A 26,080-nucleotide genomic window follows, 5' to 3' on the forward strand; every position below is an offset into this window, starting at 1 on the left:
CTGATTCAGAAGCGCCAGATTGTCATAGCAAAGTCGGAATTTACCCTTTTTTTTTTTTTTTTAGAAATAACCTTTGTGCACAGCCAGCCTTTGTACTCTTCTAGGTTCAAAAAAACTGTCGTCCATAAAATGCGTTGCACAAATTCGAACATCTGGGTTGTGCTGTTCTGTTGTAAATAAATCTTAACCAATGATTCCTAATTGCATCTACTTCCGGAAGGCCAAATAAAGTGCTTTTGCTTTCGCACTGAAACACACAGGGTCTCCCTGACTTGCTGCTTCAACACTAACTGCTGTTCTTGAAACCACGCCTTCTTTCTTTGCGTGCACATTTGGGCGGCAGTATGCTAATATTTCCACATAGTGACGTAGACATGTGGGGGCGTGTTAGAACGAGCCGTTTTAGGGGGGCGTGCCTGACTCTTAACTTTTACAAAGAATATCTCTTTGGATTTGAGACTTTAGTCTTTGCAACTTTACAGATCTTCTTTATGCACCAAGAGCTTGTGACACTCCAAAGAGAAAGGAAAACTTGAAATCGCATCATATGACCCCTTTAAATTTGACAAATTTTTAACTATTTATTGTATTTTATACAATATAGAAATAAATAAATGATGAACGCATTGTAGAAAGCATTTCTCAAAAAGGCCCTTTACATAACTAAAATAAAACATTTAGCCATTTGAAGAAAAATCATCCCTCTAACAGATAGTAGACAGCAAGCAGCAATTTTGTTTGACAAGGCTTGTTTTAAAGCCTGGTAGACCAAGAGCGAAGAAGTCATATATAAGACAGCGGACCACACAGAAAGGTTATACAGCAGTTTCTGAACCATACCCCCTCTCTTTTATCCCTCTCAAGGGCTCCATGCATAAACTCCATCGACACTTCCTCATTCTCAGCCAGCCACTGGAGAACAAATGGCAGAAACCACCTACAGATGGGAAATGAAAACAAAATATAGAGAAACAGGAGGAGGAATAAAGCAGGGGGAGAAAGAAAAACTTGAAATCGCATCATATGACCCCTTTAAATTTGACAAATTTTGAACTATTTATTGTATTTTATACAATATAGAAATAAATAAATGATGAACGCATTGTAGAAAGCATTTCTCAAAAAGGCCCTTTACATAACTAAAATAAAACATTTAGCCATTTGAAGAAAAATCATCCCTCTAACAGATAGTAGACAGCAAGCAGCAATTTTGTTTGACAAGGCTTGTTTTAAAGCCTGGTAGACCAAGAGCGAAGAAGTCATATATAAGACAGCGGACCACACAGAAAGGTTATACACCAGTTTCTGAACCATACCCCCTCTCTTTTATCCCTCTCAAGGGCTCCATGCATAAACTCCATCGACACTTCCTCATTCTCAGCCAGCCACTGGAGAACAAATGGCAGAAACCACCTACAGATGGGAAATGAAAAAGAAATGTAGAGAAACAGGAGGAGGAATAAAGCAGGGGGGCAGTGAAGCAGCAAGTGGTCAAGAGCATTTAAACAACAGAGGAAAGCATCAACTAGGGTCCCAGTCGATTTGAGACTGTAGGTGATGACAGTGTGTGAGTGAGAACATTAAACTACTCAAAAGAAGAACAAACTGCAGGTTATTTGAAGAAAAGAGAGAAAGGTGTAGCTAAAGATGCTCTGGAAGAGCGTGACTCACGATGGGTACTCTGGGACGGTGTCGGAGAAGGCGGGCAGGTCATGGACGTATTCGTTGTAGAGCCATTTGACTTTGAAATGCAGATTCATGTAGTCCGCACTTTTACACAACCTCAGCTTCTCATGCTCTGGGGAAACAACAAGCGTGAGTCGACGGATTTAATTTCATCTTACCTTGTCACGAATTTAACCCAGTAAACATTTACTCACCTTCGGCTTCAACAAATGTATTATTCAACAAGCTATAAACCAAGAATGAACTGATTATTCTATCTGAAAGTCCCTAGCTGTACTCACTCACAGAGGCTAATGATTAAAAATGCATTTTACACACACACTACGATTCAGAAGTTTGAAGGCTGTATGATTTAAAAAATATATATATAAATTAATACTTTTATTTAGCAAGGATGCATTGAATTGATCAAAAGTGACCATAAAGGATTACACATTGTTTCAAAAAAAGAATCGATTTCAAATAAATGCCTGTTCTTTTGAATTTTATATTCAGAATTACATTCCCAATGTAAAAATGTATAATGGTTTCCACAAAAATATTAAGCTGCACAACTGTTTTCAACACTAATAATAATAATAATAATAAAGTTGCTAATAAAATATTAAGCTGCACAACTGTTTTCAACACTAATAATAATAATAATTAATTTGCTAATAAAAAAAATCGACCATAAAAAGTAAACAAAAAAAATACAATAATAAAAAATAAAAAGAAATGGCTGCTAAAAATTCAGTTTTAACATAACAGGAATAGATTTTTATTTTACATTTAATTGTGATAAATTAAATGCAGCCTTGGGGAGACTTTCTTCAAATGCATGAAAAAATCTTACCACGCCGCAAACGTTTCTGAACAGTAGTGTTACATGTGCACACATAAACTCTCACAGAGGCTTAACCATACAGTATGTCTTACCAGCATAAAAATCAAGTCTGCGAATATGGAATGTGGCAGGTGCTAAAATCAAGAAAACAAGGCAGGAGAGAATGAAGAGATGAAGAACAGAAAAAAAGTACAGGTGTGCAATGAAAGATGTGGTTTCAAAAGAAAAGGATGCTGGCATCAAAAGGAAAAGATCATTTTTTCCAATGAGGAGTCTAACTCTAGTTTACTTGGAGGATCTAAAAGGAAACCAGGGGGTTCTATTCTCTAACTCTGCTGTAGCAATGAGAGAGTGAGGACTCGAGACCAAAAAGAGTGCTTTGAACCTTTAAAGGGGTTTTATCATCGAAAACAAGATTTGCTTTGCTCTTTTGAAATGAAACCTTAACAATGCAAAGCTCCCTCCCCTGCCCACACTGAAAATTATTAAAACTTAACTGCAAAAACAAGTCGATCATGTGCATAGTCACAAGAATGAGCACATTAACACAACACCGGCCATATTTATTATTCAACACTCAGTAATTTGGCCCACATAATTGTGGCGAGGTAGTAAGGAGGATGTAGGGTAGATGTTGTACTTGATCAACTTAACTCTACTAACATTCCACTTGGTATCAAAGCTATAGAAGCTGTTAAGGAGGCAGTGCCTAATATGTTGGAATCACAACTCATTTCAAGTGCAAATTCACATTACTTCTCAAAGGTACATTATAAAACGGAGAGTTCCGGTCCTTGATTCTGATTGGTTGAGCCGCGTTCGAAGCTGTTGTAAATTACACTACAAACACACACCTTTGTTTACTTCTGTGTGTTGCTCTGCAACCGCTTTGTTGGAACCACAACTGTTTCTGAGGAACTACATTGTTTGGTGGAAGAATACCGTTTTTATTAATAAAATAATGTAAATCATTACACTTGACTTGCTCTGTTTTATTTTGTGAAACCTTACTACATATATGGAATAACCATTTTATAAAAGCAATAAGCCCCGTGAAGCTGTGGTTTACAGTGAATTTATAACAGTTAAGGGGGTTTTAGGCACTCCGCATCACGTCGTGAACAACGCACCTTAGCTGTTATAAATTCACTGTAAACCACGGCTTCTTGGGGCTTATTGCTTTATTATGCCTCCTTTGAGGGAACACATTACTTAGCGTGCAACAGAGTGGTGTATTTATCTTGCATCTATAACAAGAAACGTATGCCCAAGTTCACACTCTCATGACTTCAAAAGGCCTTATATAGCATTATGACCTTTACCATTCTTCCAGTGTTTGTAGACGATATGATTAAGAACTGAAGACAAAGACAGATAGATAAAAAGGAAAGATGGAATGATGTTAGGAGTAATCTCAAATCAATTTGAAGTGAACACAGACACACATCAAAGGGGTCATGAACTGCCTTTTTTATTATTTTGTACTGTTCTCTGAGGTCCACTTACAATGTTATCAAGATTTTTACATCATTTAGAAGTAATAGGCTATTTTCTGTCCTGGTTTTACCCCCCTCATCAGAACGCTCCATTGGATTGTAGACGCGGAAGTAAATGCCCACAGATGCGATTGGCTAACAGTTGTGTATGTTTGACAGCCTACATGCTTTACAGATGGACGCTGCTGTGATTTAGGTTAAAAACGCATAAATACTCAGAACATATCAAACATATATAACAGACAAAGCAATAGCGATCACTTAATAAAAACACTTACTCACACGTGTGTGTTGATCCAATATAGTCGGAACAGCATCATCTTTTGTTTCAATCTTTCTAAAAATCCCAGTCAAATTGTGCTTTGTTTGTAAAGGAATCCACGATAAAATGAATGAACAAAGGAACAAGTTCTTACTGACGTGGTCTGGAACTTCATTAAAGGGGTCATATGATGCTTTTTTAAAGATCATTATTTTGTGTATTTGGTATAACAGAATATGTTGACATCCTTTAATGTTCAAAAAACACATTATTTTTCAAATACTGTACATTATTGTAGGTCCTCTATGCCCCGCCTCTCTCAAACACTTCGTTTTCTACAAAGTCCCTCCTTCTGACAAGCGCAGTCTGCTCTGATTGGCCAGCTGACCCAGTGCATTGTGATTGGCTGAACACCGCAAGCACTCGTCAGAAATGTAACGCCCCTTACCATAATCGCGAGCTTCATCTTTCAAAATAAATGTAAAGACAGAGCCCGAAAGGGGAACAGAGTCTCGTGACAGACACAGTGATGAAGCTGGTATGTGTTTGCAGTACACAAGCCACGGTTAAGACAGCTGACTCCACTGTGATGTGACCCTGTCTCTCACTCTCTCCCTCTCTCTCTCTCTCTCTCTCTCTCTCTTGTAGACGATATGATTAAGAACTGAAGACAAAGACAGATAGATAAAAAGGAAAGATGGAATGATGTTAGGAGTAATCTCAAATCAATTTGAAGTGAAACCAGACACACATCAAAGGGGTCATGAACTGCCTTCTTTATTATTTTGTACTGTTCTCTGAGGTCCACTTACAATGTTATCAAGATTTTTACATCATTTAGAAGTAATAGGCTATTTTTACCCCCCTCATCAGAACGCTCCATTGGATTGTAGACGCGGAAGTAAATGCCCACAGATGCGATTGGCTAACAGTTGTGTATGTTTGACAGCCTACATGCTTTACAGATGGACGCTGCTGTGATTTAGGTTAAAAACGCATAAATACTCAGAACATATCAAACATATATAACAGACAAAGCAATAGCGATCACTTAATAAAAACACTTACTCACACGTGTGTGTTGATCCAATATAGTCGGAACAGCATCATCTTTTGTTTCAATCTTTCTAAAAATCCCAGTCAAATTGTGCTTTGTTTGTAAAGGAATCCACGATAAAATGAATGAACAAAGGAACAAGTTCTTACTGACGTGGTCTGGAACTTCATTAAAGGGGTCATATGATGCTTTTTTAAAGATCATTATTTTGTGTATTTGGTATAACAGAATATGTTGACATCCTTTAAAGTTCATCCACTTTTTCCTAATGTTGGGATCAGAAGGAAGGCGATGCAAAGACTGTGATTTTCCAGCGTCCTGTTGTCGTTGGAGCATTCTTTATCATTTAATTTCTGCGTAGACCTGTGTTTTCCTCTCGTTATTTACAATATATGCGTGAATCGGTGGGTGGGGCTAAACACAGTCAGTGATGTAGATCTTCTGTGGAGGCGGTGTTTAGCCAAACTATTACATCATATAGTCATACATTCCACAGTCGGTCGTTTTGGCAGACTGCCTTCAATATAAGCTGTTTTTAGACTAAAGGGAACATTTTGAGTTCTAAAATTTAAAGAATGTTTTTATAGTACAATGAACTCTTATATGTCAAAAGATCAAGGGGATTTTGGTTTCTCAGTTCATGACCCCTTTGAGGGCACACATGCTTCCCATACATATAAATGTATATTTCTTCATACCTTCCAGTGCATACTTCATGTCCTGAGCAAAGAGTGTCCACATGACCTCAGCACTGACATGCCCCACATTCAGCTCCTGAGGAAACCTGCACAGGACACACCAGGTCAAACATAACAGCTCAGTGTGTCTGCGTGCCATATTGTGTGTGTATCTGTGCAGTGACTGACTGATTTATGATCGAGCTGTAGGAGTTCCTGTCCTCCTCTATGATGGAAACTATTAAGGTGATGAGTTTGGGCCAGAAGTCCAAATTCTGTATGCTTGGTCCTGGCTCCTCAACAGCAGCATTCTCCTCCTCCTTCTCATCCTTCTTGTCTTCCTCTTCTTCACCCTCTTCTCCCTCTTTCTTTTCTTGTGGTTTCTGTTGTATAAACAATCGCATGATACGACAGAGCAAAAGATATTAGAATGATAGAACGAAAGAACAATAGATAGATGGACAGATAAAGATCGATAAACAGGTAGATAGAACAACAGATAAAATAACAGACAAAACAAGAGAAGGAACAACAAAGTGTCAGACAAAATGACAGAACATTAGACAGAATGACAGTCAGACAAAACAACAGTTAAAATAATGAATTAACAGCAAATAGATACAGAAAAACATAGATATAGAAAGAAATAGATAGAATGACAGATAAAAAACAACATAGAATGACAAAATGACAGATAGAACGACATAAAACAACAGAATGGCATAAAAGTGACAGAAAAACACAGATAAAATGATAGACAGACAGACAGATATAAAAGTCTATGAAAGAAACTCAGAATTGTACTGATGATTCATGAGCCTGACCTTTATGAACAAATGTGGTCTCTATGGTAACAGATCAATTCTATAAAATATTACTAATTTCAGGCTGATGTCCCATGTTGAAATGCTGGTATTACCCATAAGAAATTCAACCTCTGATAATGGCATCATCTAAACAGAGATATCCAAACTTACTGTCAAACACAAGCGTACGCATCCCATCTGTGTGTATGCAAACATACACCTGTGCATGACACGAATGTATTTACTCACAGGCTCTGCGGCCGGCTGGAACTGTCTGTTGTACAGCTCTTGGCAGTTGTTAAAGATGTACTCATATGTGGAGTTGAGGCACGCTTTCACACAGTCCCTGACCACATGGGCGGCACGCGGGGGAGACTGCAGTTCCAGAACCTGGACACAGGGGGCGCCAGAGAAGACACGAATACATCTATATAAAAACAATGTAACACCCGCTAACAAATCAATAGTGACTAATCTCCGTTATGAAAGCCCGCACAAAAGCCTCTCTCTTACAGCACAAAGAAATCAATCTTCGTCTCAAACCTTCTATTATCCTCTTCTACTGTATGAACTCAGGCAGACAGAAATGACGGAGCGTTTACTCAAGAATATATGAAACACAATTGAATTACTCATCTCTATAGGATCTGTCACTCAATATATGTATTACAAATAAGACCTACATCCCTGTATAAAACAACAAGAAGGGCTCTACAGCATGCTGTTGCTTGATCTGATTTATAGGTACGTTATCTTACCTTCAGTCTGAAGAATGTAATGCTGGTCAGCAAATCCACTGTGGATTTGAGATCTGCTAGACGTGGTTTACTGCTGGCTGGGAAATTATTCTGGAGATCAAAGGAGGAACAGAATGAAGATCACAGGTAGCTTGAGTGAGAAGCACAATATGACATTGGTAAAATGGATACTTGAGAAGTAACAAACAACGCATCACTTATATATGCACACGCACAATGTTTACTGATCAAGTCTATAAATCTTTATAAAATGTATACATGCTAGGCAGTCTCAGAACCAGTGGAAAAACATATATATTGACCTGACTGTGATCAGCTGCATCTCAGAATGCACTATAATGAACATTGTTCTGAAACGCATAATTCTAAATAAATAAATAAATGTAAATATGTAAACTGATTGGCGAATCATGATTTGTGCATAAAACAAACATTTTATAATTTTTTTATTCAAAGTTTGATTTTCTTTTTTCCACTTTGTTACATGAAGGTCACATTCAAACATTTTGCAAAAATGCCCATTATGCGTGAATTGCATTGTTTTACTCTTTTCCATGACCCCACTTTCAATGTTAAACCATAAAAATCCATTAATAATAATAATAATAATAAAGTAAAATATGCTGCCCGAGATGCTAGCCCAAGGCTCCAGCATCCCTGTGACCCTACAGAGGACAAGTGGCTTGAAGAATGGATGGATGGACAGAACACCTGTACATACAAATTGTCTATTTTGTTAATTTACATATATCGACACATATGTGTATTTCTGTCAGGAATGATTGACAATTAGCATACAGTTTGGATTGGCGGTATGGTTCTGTTCTGGGCAAGAACTCCCTGTGCATCCATGCAGCCTAGCATGGATGAGAGCAGGGAGAGCAGCGATAACCCCCCCAGGGTAAACAGAACTAACATAAATGTATTGCAGATATCATTAAAGTTCAATAATTTTATGTAGCCTACACATTTTAGAATTAGTCTGAATCAAAGGATAATCAGAAGGCTGAATCCTGACTGACAGAGGAGGAGCTGGGGATGGAGGAGGGTAATTGGCTATTGAGCAATGTGAAAACTGCTGATAGTACTGAGGACCTTATATATGAATGCTTAGATAGGTGTCGTATTCCTATAGCTAGATGGGGATCAGCTGAGAGTCCGCTGATGCGAGTTTGACTAACGTGACCTGCTAGAACTAACGCTACGCTGGATTTTACTCACATATCTTTATTTTTTATTATCTGTATGTTGGTGTTTCTCTGTGTACTGGAAGCTTCTTTTGTCACCAAAACAAATTCCTTGTATGTGCAAATATACTTGGCAATAAAGCTCTTTCTGATTCTGGTGATTATAAAATAATAATGAAACGTTTTAAAGATTAATGACTTAATAATGACTAAAGATCTATCAGTATTAAAATAAATAAATAACCGCCTACACCTCTGCCCCCTAATAAAAAACCTCTTCAAAAGTTTACCAAGGAGACAACAGTTTCAGTGAAGACCTTGAGAAATATAAGATGCAGTATGACAACAAAGAATAAAATGGGATGGCAAAAAAAGAACAAAACGACGCTAAATAACAACATGTGTAAGCAAAATATTTTTTAATGTGTGTCATTTTCCAACTAAGCTGTAATTTGTTGTACACCACACCATCCTAGACTGCATAAACTGTGCCTGTAGATTAGGTTATGGTAATGAACATGATGAATACTTACTCTGTATGTTGACAGGTCAATTCGGAGAGAGTTATGGAGCTGATCCAGCAGTCTAACAAAGCGATCTTTCTGCATTAACAGAGAGAGACATGAGTCAGTGGTGAATAAAATGTAACAAACAAAAAAGGATTGGCAGTTTCTTTCTGTGTTTTGAAAGGCAAAGTATGATTTAGTTATGGAGTAAGCAAAAACTAGCCCCACAAGATGTGTTTCTCTGACACCAGTCTCACTTTGAATGGTATCTAGACCTTGAGCCAAGGACACAGAGCGTGGACACACATACACACACGAACAAAAACATACTGTACAAACACACCACAGACAGGCTTTTGGATAAATCCGTCTGATGGCAATGAGAAAACCTGAAAGGGATTCAAAGGTTCAGGGACACTGACGAGGTCTCAGTTATTCACCATGCTGTATCTTTTCAAAATCCTAGTATGAGCAAGACTCCTACAGAAGAAGGGTCCAGTACAGGAAAAGGAGGGGATGTGAGAGTTTGTACTGTGCACAAATCCAAGCAGCTGTATTTATGCTTTGATAGGATGAGATGGCACGATAGCATCTTCAGCTGTGTCGTATGAGAGCCTCAGTGCATTTGGGATCAAAGGTTTTATGTGACTCTGATTATAACAATCAAACTCACTATCACTCTGTGATCAAATGTGACATTATATCTTACACAACAGGTATTTCCGGTCTTTGAATATGGCTGAGCAACATTCCAAAAGTGCTGACATTTAGTCCAACAGCACTAGGACTTTTCAATGTGTGTATCACTCCGCTTTTCTGTGTTTGCATGTTCAAGACAGATAATCAATTAGTGCGCACATTAGCTATGGGGATTTTTCAGATTATATCGTTCCACTACGCATCAGTATCATTAAACTACTCAGCATCTCAGACTACTGTTCAAAAGTTTAGGTTTGATCGAATTTTTAAATGTTATCATATTTTACATTCAATGATTAAAAAAAACTAAAATATTTTTGAAGAACAGTACATATAATAAAATATATTTGATCATTATTTAATATTAATCTATGACTATTGCGTCTATTTTAATATATTATTATTAATATAATTCATTCCTGTGGTTTCAGCGGTCATTACTCCAGCCTTCAGGGTCACATGATCCCTCAGAAATCATTCTAATGTGCTGATTTGGTGCTGAAGACACATTTCTTATATTACCAATGCTGAAAACAGTTTTGAGGAAATGGTGACACATTTTTTCTAGATGCTTTCATGAATACAAAGTTGAAAATAATTTATTTGAACAATTATTTCAAATAGAAATCTTTTATGACAACATGTTTCTTTACTGTCACTTTATGTATGCTTATTGAATAAAATAATGAATTTCTTTTGCACATTTATACAAAAGCATTGATGTTGATGGACCCAGGGAATAATCAAACCCTAAACTGTCCTTCGGTCAGGCTATATTGGCTGTGTGTGATGCTAAGTTAGCATTACCCTAAAGTTGGAGGCAGTGAAGCGGTCACAGGCGGAGACGTTGGTGACTGAGGTGGGATGAGCGTAGAATGCGTTGATGTTGGCCAGGAGTGTGCTCATTACCGCAGGAACACCAGGCAGCATGTATTTATGGGAAAGACATGCAAAATGCCTACAGGTGGACAGACAGACATCCAGTAAGAAACTGAGCATGCTTTTATTATAAAAAAAACAGTGACATTTACTATTATTACTTAACCGTTGCACAGTTATGTAATAATAGTAAATGTCACTTTTAAATATCTGATATTCTTTTCGTTTAATAAATATGAGTACTTCTCATCTCATAAACAACAAGTCAATCCTTCTATTGTGATTCACTGCCTCTCACTAAAACAAGTCCCAATATTGAATAGACAGAAGTCTAGGTTAGTATCGATTTATTAATCCTAATTATTTATAATTAAAGGGATAGTTCACCCAAAAATGAACATTCTGTCATTATATGCTCATGTTGTTCCAAGCCCATAAGACCTTCATTCATCTTCAGAACACAAATTAAGATATTTTGAATGAAATCGGTGGACAGACAGACATCCAGTAAGAAACTGAGCATGCTTTTATTATAAAAAAAAAAAGTGACATTTACTATTATTACTTAACCGTTGCACAGTTATGTAATAATAGTAAATGTCACTTTTAAATATCTGATATTCTTTTCCTTTAATAAATATGAGTACTTCTCATCTCATAAACAACAAGTCAATCCTTCTATTGTGATTCACTGCCTCTCACTAAAACAAGTCCCAATATTGAATAGACAGAAGTCTAGGTTAGTATCGATTTATTAATCCTAATTATTTATAATTAAAGGGATAGTTCACCCAAAAATGAACATTCTGTCATTATATGCTCATGTTGTTCCAAGCCCATAAGACCTTCATTCATCTTCAGAACACAAATTAAGATATTTTGAATGAAATCTGAGAGCTTTCCGACCCTGCATAGACAGCAATTCAACTACCACATTCAAGGCCCAAAAACATAGTAAGGATATCATTAAAATGGTCTATGTGACATCAGTGGTTCAACCGTAATTTTATTACACTACGTCAGTGGTCTTCACTATTTTTTTCATGGGAGCCGCACTGATAGGGCAAAGTCAATCGGAGAGCCACTTTTACCGCGAAGTATAAAAAATTACATCCAGTCATAAATAGCATGTCTTTTTATCAATCTGTCATATGCAATGCAATGCAATACAAAAGGGGCTATCATTCTTTATCATTTACCAGTCAGATTTGTAACTGAGACAAGATTATAAAAGAAAAAAAAGCAGAATTACCTTAATGCTGGAAAGACCTTAAGTTATTTTATTTTTTATGCTAGCCCATCATGTATCTAACCATCCAAGTGCACATTCAGCATTAAGAGCGGTTAAGATTAAAACTGGCAACTCCGCAGTGAGTCAGTCATGGACGTAGGACAGAGCAAATGTAAATATCTTTTCTATTCTATATTTCCATCTTGTAATGCCGCTGGTTTAGGTATTTTTAAAAAATATATACAAATTATTGATAATAGAGCAGACCCTGGCTGACCGTGTCTACACCGGACGTGACAGTTGTCGTGCCGTGCCCTGCTGCGCTAAAAGTCTGTCTACACTTGACGAGACAAAGCGACAGTTGCAAATCATTTGAACGTAGTGTCAGTACAGTTCGTCATAAATAGAACGAGGCATCAGTTTACTGATGGGGATCATGTCGCATTGCATGGCGCCGCATCCAGTGTAGACAACATCACTGGGTTCTATTGTCTTTTGTTGGATCGCGCCACTCACGTCCGGTGTAGACATGGTGTGAGTTTTTTTAATGGGTTATGTTATAGCCCTGCTTGTTTTTAATGTTTTTATGAAATATCTGTATTGACTGCATGATCATATCATTGTATTATTTACTGCCATGCGAGCCACAAAGTAAAGCTTGGCGAGCCGCGCAATGAGTAACACTGCACTACGTGAATAATTTTTATGTGCAAACAAAAGCCAAAAAAAAAAGACTTTATTCAACAATTTCTTCTCTTCCGTGTCAGTCTTCGACGCGCATTTGTACCTTTCTGGGTCTTGAACGTGGTAGTTCCGTTGCTGTCTATGCAGGGTCAGAAAGCTCTCGGATTTCATCAAAAATATCTTAATGTGTGTTCCAAAGATGAACAAAAGTCTTACGGGTTTGGAACGACACGAGGCTGAGTAATTACTACATTCCCACCATTGAAATACCTAATCAGGATTAATATGTTTAATAGGATTAATAGGTCTTAAAGGGGTCATATGACGTTGCTAAAAAATAACATTATTTTGTGTATTTGGTGTAATGAAATGTGTTTATGTGGTTTAAGGTTAAAAAAACATTATTTTCCACATACTGTACATTATTGTTTCTCCTCTATGCCCCGCCTTTCTGAAACGCGTAAATTTTTACAAAGCTCATCCTTCTGAAAAGCGAGGTGTGCTGTGATTGGCCAGCTATCCAGTGCGTTGTGATTGGCCGAATACCTCAAGCGTGTGATGGAAATGTTACGCCCCTCACCATACTGTGATGCCGTGTCCGGCCGGAGCGACGAGACAAAACCAATAAAACTCATTATAAACGAGGCATTTGTTGCATCCAGTGGGGACATAATTACTGATTATAATGACTTATACTGTCTTTTTACGTGTTGCATCGCGCCACGTAAACATAAAACCATGTCTGCATTTGTGATCGGAAAACCACAAACAACAAGCACTACTCTACACTGCTCAAAACTCGTGTTTGATTCATCAGTGGCAAATCCTTTAAATATGAAAACATACTTACAGGCTGTGAGTCAGCATTATTTGTCAGCATCATAGACTGTATAGCAGGGATCCTCAAATCTGGCCCACGAGATCCACTTTCCTGCAGAGTTTAGCTCTAACCCTAATCAAACACACCTGAGCATGCTAATCAATGTCTTCAGGATCATTAGAAAATCACCGGTAGCTGAGTTTGATCAGGGTTGGAGCTAAACTCTGCAGCGCATTGGACCTCCAGGGTAAGATTTGAGGAACCCTGCTGTATAGGGTCAGCATGCGTACCGAAGGGGAAACAGGGGAACTGAATTCACTGGAATTGTAGGACCCAGGAAACAGTCCTCGTCCTCTGTAAAATGTGCTGCACACATCTGGATATTTGGGTTGAACTGTTCTGGAACAGTGTTGTAAATACAACTTAACCACTGATTTCTAGTCGTGTCCTCTTTTGGAAGACCAAACAAAGTAGTTTCGCTTTCACAACGAAACACACAGCGTTTCCACGGCATGGCAGCGGCGGCAGCAACAACACTACAGCGAGAATCAAAGTTATGCCTGACATCAGTGGTTCAACCGTAATTTTATTACACTACGTCAGTGGTCTTCACTATTTTTTTCATGGGAGCCGCACTGATAGGGCAAAGTCAATCGGAGAGCCACTTTTACCGCGAAGTATAAAAAATTACATCCAGTCATAAATAGCATGTCTTTTTATCAATCTGTCATATGCAATGCAATGCAATACAAAAGGGGCTATCATTCTTTATCATTTACCAGTCAGATTTGTAACTGAGACAAGATTATAAAAGAAAAAAAAGCAGAATTACCTTAATGCTGGAAAGACCTTAAGTTATTTTATTTTTTATGCTAGCCCATCATGTATCTAACCATCCAAGTGCACATTCAGCATTAACAGCGGTTAAGATTAAAACTGGCAACTCCGCAGTGAGTCAGTCATGGACGTAGGACAGAGCAAATGTAAATATCTTTTCTATTCTATATTTCCATCTTGTAATGCCGCTGGTTTAGGTATTTTTAAAAAATATATACAAATTATTTATAATAGAGCAGACACTGTCTGACCGTGTCTACACCGGACGTGACAGTTGTCGTGCCGTGCCCTGCTGCGCTAAAAGTCTGTCTACACTTGACGAGACAAAGCGACAGTTGCAAATCATTTGAACGTAGTGTCAGTACAGTTCGTCATAAATAGAACGAGGCATCAGTTTACTGATGGGGATCATGTCGCATTGCATGGCGCCGCATCCAGTGTAGACAACATCACTGGGTTCTATTGTCTTTTGTTGGATCGCGCCACTCACGTCCGGTGTAGACATGGTGTGAGTTTTTTTAATGGGTTATGTTATAGCCCTGCTTGTTTTTAATGTTTTTATGAAATATCTGTATTGACTGCATGATCATATCATTGTATTATTTACTGCCATGCGAGCCACAAAGTAAAGCTTGGCGAGCCGCGCAATGAGTAACACTGCACTACGTGAATAATTTTTATGTGCAAACAAAAGCCAAAAAAAAAAGACTTTATTCAACAATTTCTTCTCTTCCGTGTCAGTCTTCGACGCGCATTTGTACCTTTCTGGGTCTTGAACGTGGTAGTTCCGTTGCTGTCTATGCAGGGTCAGAAAGCTCTCGGATTTCATCAAAAATATCTTAATGTGTGTTCCAAAGATGAACAAAAGTCTTACGGGTTTGGAACGACACGAGGCTGAGTAATTACTACATTCCCACCATTGAAATACCTAATCAGGATTAATATGTTTAATAGGATTAATAGGTCTTAAAGGGGTCATATGACGTTGCTAAAAAATAACATTATTTTGTGTATTTGGTGTAATGAAATGTGTTTATGTGGTTTAAGGTTAAAAAAACATTATTTTCCACATACTGTACATTATTGTTTCTCCTCTATGCCCCGCCTTTCTGAAACGCGTAAATTTTTACAAAGCTCATCCTTCTGAAAAGCGAGGTGTGCTGTGATTGGCCAGCTATCCAGTGCGTTGTGATTGGCCGAATACCTCAAGCGTGTGATGGAAATGTTACGCCCCTCACCATACTGTGATGCCGTGTCCGGCCGGAGCGACGAGACAAAACCAATAAAACTCATTATAAACGAGGCATTTGTTGCATCCAGTGGGGACATAATTACTGATTATAATGACTTATACTGTCTTTTTACGTGTTGCATCGCGCCACGTAAACATAAAACCATGTCTGCATTTGTGATCGGAAAACCACAAACAACAAGCACTACTCTACACTGCTCAAAACTCGTGTTTGATTCATCAGTGGCAAATCCTTTAAATATGAAAACATACTTACAGGCTGTGAGTCAGCATTATTTGTCAGCATCATAGACTGTATAGCAGGGATCCTCAAATCTGGCCCACGAGATCCACTTTCCTGCAGAGTTTAGCTCTAACCCTAATCAAACACACCTGAGCATGCTAATCAATGTCTTCAGGATCATTAGAAAATCACCGGTAGCTGAGTTTGATCAGGGTTGGAGCTAAACTCTGCAGCGCATTGGACCTCCAGGGTAAGATTTGAGGAACCCTGCTGTATAGGGTCAGCATGCGTACCGAAGGGGAAACAGGGGAACTGAATTCACTGGAATTGTAGGACCCAGGAAACAGTCCTCGTCCTCTGTAAAATGTGCTGCACACATCTGGATATTTGGGTTGAACTGTTCTGGAACAGTGTTGTAAATACAACTTAACCACTGATTTCTAGTCGTGTCCTCTTTTGGAAGACCAAACAAAGTAGTTTCGCTTTCACAACGAAACACACAGCGTTTCCACGGCATGGCAGCGGCGGCAGCAACAACACTACAGCGAGAATCAAAGTTATGCCTTCTTTGCGTGAACATTTGGGTGGCGTTATGCAAATCTTCCCACACAGTGATGTAGACATGTTAGTAGCGTGTTTAAACGAGGCATTTTAGGAGGGCGTGGACCAGTCTTAACTTTTATAAAGAATATCTCTTTGGGTTTGAGACTTTAGTCTTTGCAACTTTACAGATCCACAAACAGCTTGTAACACTCCAAAGAGAAAGGAAAACTTGAAATCGCATCATATGACCCCTTTAAGCCTGACTGATTATTGATGGGCATTGATGTGGTTACACAATGCTACCAGCAGATGTTTCCTATCGACAGCAAAGGACTGTCAGAATACAGACAAAATGCTCCAGGGCTTACGTCATGGCCTGATAGATGGATTCTATTCCGTAGCGCATGGCAAATTCGTCTACAATATCCTGAGCAACCTCATCAAAGTAGACCTTCCAGGCATCATCTCCTCGTGCCGTGGGCAACTTCACCACACCTTGTCCTTCACTGTCTGTCACAAAGTGAAAAAAAATCTACAAAAAAAGAGAGGGAGAAAGAGGCTCAGTGATGTGCTTTGCAATAGAAATGATTGTGCGTTGTTTGCTTTCAAGCATACAGTAAATTTATTAGATACGATTTATGTAGGATCAGATTTTAGTACGATTTGTAATATTTTCACAGCCTTATTCTTACCAAGGCTGCATTTGTTTGATGCAAACTTCAGTTAAAATTGTACAAAATAATTGCAATTTAATTATATTTAGTGCTTTATTATATTTTAAAATGTCATTCATTCCTGTGATGCAAAGCTGAATTTTCAGCATCATTACTCCAGTCTTAAATGTCACCCGATCCTTCAGAAATCATTCTAATATGCTGGTTTGCTGCTTAGTATTTTGCATTATTTTCAATGTTGTAAACAGTTGTGCTGTTGTGGAAACCATGATACATTCTTCGATGAATAGTTCAAAACTATTGGTCACTTTTGAAAAATTTAATGCATCCACGCTGAATAAAAGTACTTTTTTTTTATACTTAACCCCACATTATTTGCACAATAGTGTACACAGACATTTGTCATCTAACAAGAATTCAAAGTGGTGTGTGTAGTGGGTTTACCTCATGCAAACATGTGTACTGAGCATGATAAGGGGCCACCTTCTCTTCCCCTTTAATTTCCACACTTATCTGCAGTCTGATGGCCCCTGATACCGCTGACTTGTCTGTGCGTTTTTCTGCAAAAGTTAGAGATAACACATGGCCATTACATATCTGATATGAAAGACAATTCTTCATTTATCGCATCTCGTAATGGTCCTTGATCCAAGTATAGTAGTAGATGCAGTAACATTTAATCAACTTTTTTTCAAGAGAAAACAAACAGTATATTCAAATGTAAAGACATTAAACTCAAGATTTTACTGAATATTTCCATCAGAAACAATGTATTGTTTTAGAAACCATATGTTCTGTAACATTATTATGCAATGAGAGAAGCAGCCGTGTGGCTGTAGACCATCTGACTGACTGTAAAAGGTCCAGCGCCAATGTTCGACATATTTAATTCATTATGCAAGTTTTTATGAACAGCTAAAGCTAAATTTGCCATATTTCACAGTTAAAATCTTATCTTTGATCTAAATGCATGCAAATCATTCCATTATAAGATTTTTATGGGATCAGGCTTATTAAAACATTAAGAATATTAAATAATATATATATATATATTATTATTATTATTACAAATCACAGTTCATATTTTAGGCATAGAACATTTATAACCTGCACGGCAACTGCAACACTTAAACAGACAGATGGTTTAATTTCTAGTGTGACATACAATGGAGCCATTCAGTTTGTAGTTCTAAATCTCTTAAGAAAATTACCACTGTCTAGTCATGGGTTCCCTTGAGAATTTCTAATGGGTTTTTCAAATATCAGTTTTAGATTTATGAGAAAAATAAGGTCTTCATTAGCCCTTCTGGAGCAACTTCAGCTTTCATTTTTGTAACAACTTGCATTAAAGCACATGAAGGTTTCAAAATTCCTGTTTGAGATGTAACAGCGTGTAATTTCTTTTGTAGAACAAAACATAACACCTTTTCAAAATTCCAGAGGGAACCCACAGCAAATTAGACTTCAAGTTTGTCTACAAATTGACATCATGCCTGTACAGCTTTATATCAGGAGTGCTACAGTACTTTCAATGCCCCAGCGAATAAAAAAAGATCATTTAAAAAAAATGTCAATAACACCCCACAATGAAACATACATAGAAGGAGAGGAACTTACCAAGGTTGTACCAGACATCCATCTCTCCGCTGAGGGTTCGGACCTCAATAATGCTCTGACCCAAAAAGTCATCAGATTCCCTCTTCAGACGCTGCTTCACACGAGACTTTATATCGTCATCTTCATCCCACACACGCAGTTTAATGCGGTCAGATGAATTGTGGCACTCACTAGCGAGGAAAAGGTAAATTTGTGAACAAATCGCAGCTGCTTCATAAAAGAGAGCTGTGATTTCAACAAAGTTAACAACTAATCAATATTAACACAAGTTGCTATATTTTTTGACAACTGTAAACAGTGTACAGTTATGTTAATGAACTTAACTGTATTACTTGTAAGAATCATTTACTGTGATTGTTATTAAAAACAAATGTATTCAATAAACTAAGCATTTGCTCATTTTCATTTGTGACCCTGGAGCACAAAAGCAGTTTTAAGTCACTTGGGTATATTTGTAGTAACAGCCAAAAAAACATTGTATGGGTCAAAATTATCGATTTTTCTTTTATGCCAAAAATCATTAGGATAAAGATCATGTTCCATGAAGATATTTTGTAAATTTCCTACCGTAAATATATTAAAACTTAATTTTTGATTAGTATATGCATTGCTAAGAACTCCATTTGGACAACTTTAAAGGCGATTTTCTCAATATTTAGATTTTTTTTGCACCCTCAGATTCAAGATTTCATATAGTTTCCAAATATTGTTCTATCCTAACAAACCATACATCAATGGAAAGCTTATTTATTCAGCTTTCAGATGATGTATAAATCTCAATTTTGAAAAATTGACCCTTATGACTGGTTTTGTGGTCCAGGGTCACATTTAAAAACCAATTTTAAAGGTATAGTTCACCCAAAAATGAAATTTGTGTCATCATTTACTCATCTTCAATTGCTCCAAACCTGTATGAATTTCTTTCTTCTATCGGTAACCAAACAACCAAAAGTTGTTGGTAGCCACTGACTTCCATAGTATATATTTTTTTAAATTATGGAAGTTAATGGCTACCAGCAACTGTTTGGTTACCAACATTCTTGAAAATATCCTTGAAAATATGTTATTGCTTTTATAAAACAACAGGTTATTAAATAAAGGTAAGGCACAACATTACCGTGGTTAAGGGAGTGCTCATGCAGTTTTGTCTTACAACACTGCTTAACCACGCCAATATCACAGGAACGCACAGGATCTTTTTTAGATTATTTTATAGTTTATTTTAAAGATTATTGCTTCTTATCTGTTGTATTAAGTCATATTTGATTATTGGTAAAATGTAATGCAATGCAGTACTTTCTTCCTGTATAACACTCTTTAAAAGTAGTGCATACTTTACAAATTAGTGTTGTTGTCTGAGGGGCCGTTTACATGACGTTTTCAGCCAAAAACAGGGAAACTTTTTATGCGTTTTGCCTGTTCGTTTACACGACAGCGGCGTTTTGGGGACTGAAAACGCATAATTTTTGAAAACGGGTTTCAAAGTGCAAGTTTTTAAAAATGCCACTGTTGCCGTTTCCGTGTAAACACCCAAAACGGGAATCTTTGAAAACGGTGACGTCATGAGCGTGCGTAGTACGTGTTAGGTATGTAGACATGCGCAGTACGTGTCGATTTTAAAGACAGGCGCGAACAAACCTACACAACAATGGCAGAGTACATGGTACTGTTGTTGCTGCTCAAGAGTTTGCTAACGCTTCTTCAGCAAAGTGTGGATTTACTTCACCAATATTACAACCAAGAGCGGAGATGCATCATATAAAACATATAATCGTCAATTCCCTACAGGTACTGTTTATTAACAAGGTGACAGCGCCAACTACTGGCCTGGCATACGTAATACAGCGTTTTTGGCCGTTTTTGCGGATGTGTGTAAAAGCGAATCGTTTTCAAAACGTTGTCGTGTATACGCGAAACTTTTTTAAAGCGCAAGAGGAAAACGTTTCCATTTTTGACTACATTGTTGTCGTGTATACGTAGCCTTAGTTCTGCAAGAAAGCTCCCCATGTAAGAATTTCATTGGACTTAGTACACTGTACCCTGTACAAATTAAAAACTTTGACTTGACTTTGACTTACAAGCCTGTAGCACAGAAAACTTGCCATTGAGGTCTCTTTAAAATCTTATATTAATACCTAATTATTTCTCCTAGCCTGCAATATGAGAACATGGAGAGCAAATAGACACTTTTGCTGAAGTCTCCTGCAATTTCACGTATGTCCTGTGGGGTTTGAAAAGACATCTCAACAATCAAACAAACTGTGATCAGATTTTCCAAAATACCAAAGTCTGTAAACAAATGTCAGAGATCCCAATACCAACCAAATTACCTGAGCTATGCTATTCAAGGTTATTTTACAGCTCTATACTCTTGTTTCTATTTTTACTTCTCCTAAGAAACCTTTGGAGAAATATCTGAGACAAGGGTGATGACATATAACAACACCTAAGCAATGCTTTCCTGATTACATGAGAATAAGAACACAGCAGATAAAAGACAGGATTCCAAAAGAACAAAGAGAACAGAAAATATTGTATAAGACTCACAAGCTGAACGTCTCCTCCCACACAGGGTTAAGGTTACCGTAGATGGTTTTGGTTCTCTTCTTAGTCTTGCCAACCTGAACGGTCACATACGGATCACTGGAACCAGTTCTGTCTTTAGCCTGCAGGCCCTGAGCGCTCACCACTGGAAAACACACATGAACGCACAGACTCTTGTAAGATCAACCCACAGTCAGTAAAAAAAAAAAAAAAAATTGGAAAAATGTATTCCAATGCAGGCACAGTGCATATTATTAAAAGCTCTATTAGAAATCTGCATTTATACAACCATTCCTTGACAATTTAGATTACTGAAAGGTATCAGAGCAATAACAGCTGTCCCTGCTTCCGTACCAGTGATGGAGATTTTGGCAGACCATTTTGATGTTCCGTCAAGCACAGTCTGTTTGATGGCCTTCATCTGCTGAGCATGGTTTAGTTTAGTCACAGTGAACACAAGCCTTATAATTTCAAAGATTTCAGGCTTGTTCCTCTCTCGGATCTTCATGCGGTCCTTCATGGCCGATATGATATGCTGGGTTCTGTCCTCTGCTCCTGTTTTGGAGCTCTTCTCAGCAGCTCCTAGCAATTGTAGAGAAGTGTTTAATGATATAATTTAATCGCAAAATAAAACATGCAATAAACAAAGGGATCAAAAACATGACAAATACTGTATACTGCACGAGCGAAATGGTTTCTATTTTACATTCGTACCCTTTCGCATTTTTGGCATATATTTCATAAATTGCATAGTGCATCATCTTAAATATTTCTTACTCATTTTTACATGCTTTCTCCTCATTGAATTGGTTACTTTCATTAAAAAAGCATTTCTCAATGGCACAGATGTAACATTCATAAGGGATATTGCCAAAACAATTGTTGTATGAACACTAAAGTAAGAATTGTTTTGTTGTTGCTTGTTTTTCTGTATTTGGTTGGTGACTCACTCTGTAAACAGTCTGCGTTGAGAAGCTCCTGGCATTTTTCGTGGCATTTGACTCCACACTCTGAGCAGCGCATGCCCTGCCGCGCGATGCCCCACAACAAGCCCTCACACTCGTAGCAGTAGGTAGGCGTGGTGGCCGTCCACACTTCAAAGTTATGGGGTGTCGTGCAAGAAATAGGGTAAATCAGAGCCTGGAGGGTCTTCTTGTACACGTGATTCTTCTACAGAGAGAGAAAATACACTGAAAATAGTTTCTGCCAGAAACGGGCCCTAGACGCAACCCTGAAGACGACATTTCAAAACAAACCCCAGATCACATGTAGGACATGTTGAAATTAAACATCATGAAGTAGTTAAAGGGGTCATCGGATGCCCATTTTCCACAAGTTGATATGATTCTTTAGGGTCTTAATGATAAGTCTGCAACATAGTTTGGTTAAAATTTCTCAATGGTAGTTTAAAAAACACGTTTTTTACCCTGTCAGAAACAGCTCTTTTCAGATCACGCAGTTTTGTAGCATTTTCCTTTAAATGTTAATGAGCTCTGCTGACCCCGCCCCTCTCTTCCGAGCCGCTCTCTGAGGGACTGTTTACTTTAGCTGCATTCATCGTGAAACTTGCTAGTTATCACATTATTAGGAAAGGCGATTTGCAAAGATTCATTAAAAAACCTTATACTCACTTCTGTAGGTGAAGCTGGATCACGACTGATTCGCGCGAACATAGATGCATTTACATAGATCGGAGGCGCATTCCCTTCAAAAACAAACGACTGCTATGTTCATTATTACATCCAACAACAGAACACCTCAATCGCTCAGGAGTCATTCTTTTCTACATCTGCTCCGGCGGTGAAACAATGGCGGACTGATGACAGCTCAGTCAGGGCGGAGCTAAGGTAAGACACCAGTCCAGTCTGTGCTGAAACGCTACTGTCAATCAAACAAATCGTGGGAGGGGCCTGTCTGGCATCTGAGATCGGCTCAATTTGAGAAAGGGGTAAAGATTTTAGTAGATAAAAAAAAACACTGGGTGGATTTTTATCATTATAGGGTGGTTGTGTACACACACTGCCAACGCACATTTCAGTTCAAACAACATGTAAAAGTGCATGTAGCATATGATGACCCCTTTAAGAATGGTTCAAACAGAAAATAGGAAAAAGCATTGAGAAGTAAAAAGGTAAGAGTACAAAAAGGTAAGAGAACAAAGATGCTCTTTATAAATTCTGGTCCTGGTTTATGTTGTAGGTGTAGTTATGGAAGTGGGCAGACAGGTGTCAACCGATGACCAAATGAAAGCCACCTCACATCTTTATCTGCATAAAGTGTAGATGGCATACATCTTTTTTTATTTTTTGAAAAAATGTTTCAAAATCATTCATCAATCCAAAGCATTTTGAAGGGTACCTTTACATTTTGATAGAAGACATTTTAACTAGAATTATGTCAACAATTACTCTATTATCATCCCAACACGAAAAACACAATGCCATGCAATGAAATTAAAAGAAGACCGATGCTGTCAAGCTATAAAAATAAAAAAAGCACTGTTAATGTAATAAAGCTATAAACTGATTGGTGTGCTACTGTGTATTACTTTTGAAAGTCTGCTAAAAGACATAATTCTTTCTTTTAATTTTTAAAAGTTATTTATTTTCCTAGTGAGTACTTTTTAATGAAGACATATGACACAATGCAGATCATTATTTACTGAAAACTATATTCAAAATGTCACATGTTACGGGTTACAAAACATGTGACCACATGGCATTGATCATCAATGATGTCAATCATGGCTTTTCAGTGAGTAGAAAACGTTTTTTACTCCTTTTTGCAATTTCATGAAAGTCGGCATAAAATACACCCTCTCTGTTTTTAATTGTATCTTGTGAACAGTTCATCCATGCACATCTTTCTTTTAATTTTTGTCTTCCCTCTAGTAACGTATGCTGGATTTTCCCAATCATTTACCATTTATCCAATCAACAACCAATGATAGAACCAAGTCATGCACTACATTTATACTTTTTTTGATAATTGTTTCACTCAAATGTATTTCACAATGCAGAAGAAAAGCTCTGTCGCTACTCTTGCTACAACATAAACAACTTAATAAAGTGAGAAGCAGAAAGACAACAGATGTTCTTGTATTTTGCATCTCCTACCAGTTCTTCGTCCTTCAGTGAAGAGCGTGCAGCTAATGCATGAGAGATCCCTGCTTTCCTGGACTGCACAAGAGACTGCGAGGGGAGCAAAGGTTGAATATGAACATGTGCCTAATTATTAACAATTAGTAATAGTAGTACTCATTATACCATTTTGTGCTCTCCCAGTTGGTTTAGCAAAACTGCCTTTAATGTTTCCTTAAACACCTGGTAAATGTTGTTCTATGCTTGTCCTGCCATTAAGGGCACCATGTCTAATTAAATAGCTTTTAGCATTTCATACCTAACTTTGTAAATAATAAAAAGAATGGTACCAACAACAGACAAAAACCAGCCTAGATAGACCGTTGATACATCATGCTGAACTCTCAGTGGTTGTTACATAGCTAAAGGCAGACCAATACTCCAAAGATTGATTTTCCATGAAAACATAGATAAGAGCACAATTTTTATCCTCTCATAGATAATGACAGTGATTCAAACACGCAAATGGCCTGGCTTTATCTTTTCTCAAGCCACCAATTGCTCAGCAAGTCAATTGTGGTACAGGGTGAGTGAGGGGGCTGGCAGGTCATGGGTAAGGTTCAGTCAATGAAAAAAAGGCCTGAAAGCTAACTACAAGGATCGATATTACATTGCTAGGAGAAAATGTCATTTCTTCAAACAAAAAGCTAAATCAAGTTGCAGCGTCATACAAATCCAATGAAATCAGAGTATGTTATCCCTTGTATATCATGATGGCACATCTAAATGATTATTAACAAAAAGTATTCAAATTTAGACGCAAAATAATAAAGGATAAAACATATGATAATATTTATCACTTGTATAAAATTCTTAAAAGCTCTAATTATGGGTAACATTGTAAATGTTAAATGGCAAAGCAAGTGTTTAACCAATGAACACCACTATTATGGAATATATTATTATTGTTATATACACCACTTATTATTTTTATTGTTATATACACCACTATTGTGGAATATATGTGACCCTGGACCACAAAACCAGTTTTAAGTCGCTGGGGTATATTTGTAGAAATAGCCAAAAAAACATTGTATGGGTCAAAATTATAAATTTTTCTTTTATGCCAAAAATCATTAGGATATTAGGTAACACTTTACTTGAAGGGGTGTGCATAAGACTGACATGACACCTTCATAATCATGACATGACACCTATATATTAACTTCTAATGATCAAATGTTTTAATAGATGAACACATTGACATTTAATTAGGCAACGTTCAACCGTAGCGTCCAAGTTTGATTACACAGAAATATTTGACCACCAAATTCAGCCACTGACCATTCAGAATAGAGTTTTCCAGAGTTGTGCAATAACCTTTGTTTATATTCAGCTTAAAACAACTTTTACAAAAAAAGAAGCATTTGTTGGCATGAAAACTGTTGTGCAAGGCACAAGCTTCAGATCAAGCCTGTTTTTATTTAGCTTTTTTGTCCCCTCTACAGCATGTCAAATGTATCTGTGTAGGTTTCAGTTTTATCGTGTCGCAACAAAGACTGATTGCTGAAAGTTCCCCATTTCTGACTTATTCTGACTCTGGGCATGTCAGTGAACTGGAGGAAAAGACGTATCAATCGTATGCACACTTGTCTGGTTTTTAATGCACCAGTCACATAAGATATCCCTCTTTAAAGGTGAAGAGAAGACATTCAATTACGAGATTGCTGGAAAAT

The 26,080-nt window shown here is 37.5% G+C and overlaps 1 protein-coding gene across 1 annotated transcript in view; it reads right to left on the reverse strand.

The window, feature by feature from the left end:
• Nucleotides 1-26,080, reverse strand: part of unc13ba (unc-13 homolog Ba (C. elegans)) — a 56,686-nt gene that overhangs the window by 25,599 nt on the left and 5,007 nt on the right. Inside the window, exons 7-23 of the mRNA XM_016288314.1 lie at nucleotides 24,381-24,455; nucleotides 22,215-22,434; nucleotides 21,619-21,846; nucleotides 21,268-21,409; nucleotides 18,721-18,890; nucleotides 17,548-17,663; nucleotides 16,798-16,961; nucleotides 10,768-10,918; nucleotides 9,289-9,357; nucleotides 7,569-7,658; nucleotides 7,060-7,200; nucleotides 6,194-6,387; nucleotides 6,026-6,111; nucleotides 3,835-3,870; nucleotides 2,605-2,646; nucleotides 1,672-1,798; nucleotides 1,317-1,413 (exon numbers count right to left, since the gene is read on the reverse strand). Of these exons, the coding sequence (XP_016143800.1) occupies nucleotides 1,317-1,413; nucleotides 1,672-1,798; nucleotides 2,605-2,646; nucleotides 3,835-3,870; nucleotides 6,026-6,111; nucleotides 6,194-6,387; nucleotides 7,060-7,200; nucleotides 7,569-7,658; nucleotides 9,289-9,357; nucleotides 10,768-10,918; nucleotides 16,798-16,961; nucleotides 17,548-17,663; nucleotides 18,721-18,890; nucleotides 21,268-21,409; nucleotides 21,619-21,846; nucleotides 22,215-22,434; nucleotides 24,381-24,455 (2,148 nt within the window). The remainder of the gene's footprint in view (nucleotides 1-1,316; nucleotides 1,414-1,671; nucleotides 1,799-2,604; nucleotides 2,647-3,834; nucleotides 3,871-6,025; nucleotides 6,112-6,193; nucleotides 6,388-7,059; nucleotides 7,201-7,568; nucleotides 7,659-9,288; nucleotides 9,358-10,767; nucleotides 10,919-16,797; nucleotides 16,962-17,547; nucleotides 17,664-18,720; nucleotides 18,891-21,267; nucleotides 21,410-21,618; nucleotides 21,847-22,214; nucleotides 22,435-24,380; nucleotides 24,456-26,080) is intronic.

This window comes from Sinocyclocheilus grahami, unplaced genomic scaffold (genome assembly GCF_001515645.1).
Source record: "Sinocyclocheilus grahami isolate Dianchi unplaced genomic scaffold, SAMN03320097.WGS_v1.1 scaffold230.1, whole genome shotgun sequence".
NCBI classification, from domain to species: Eukaryota; Metazoa; Chordata; class Actinopteri; order Cypriniformes; family Cyprinidae; genus Sinocyclocheilus; species Sinocyclocheilus grahami.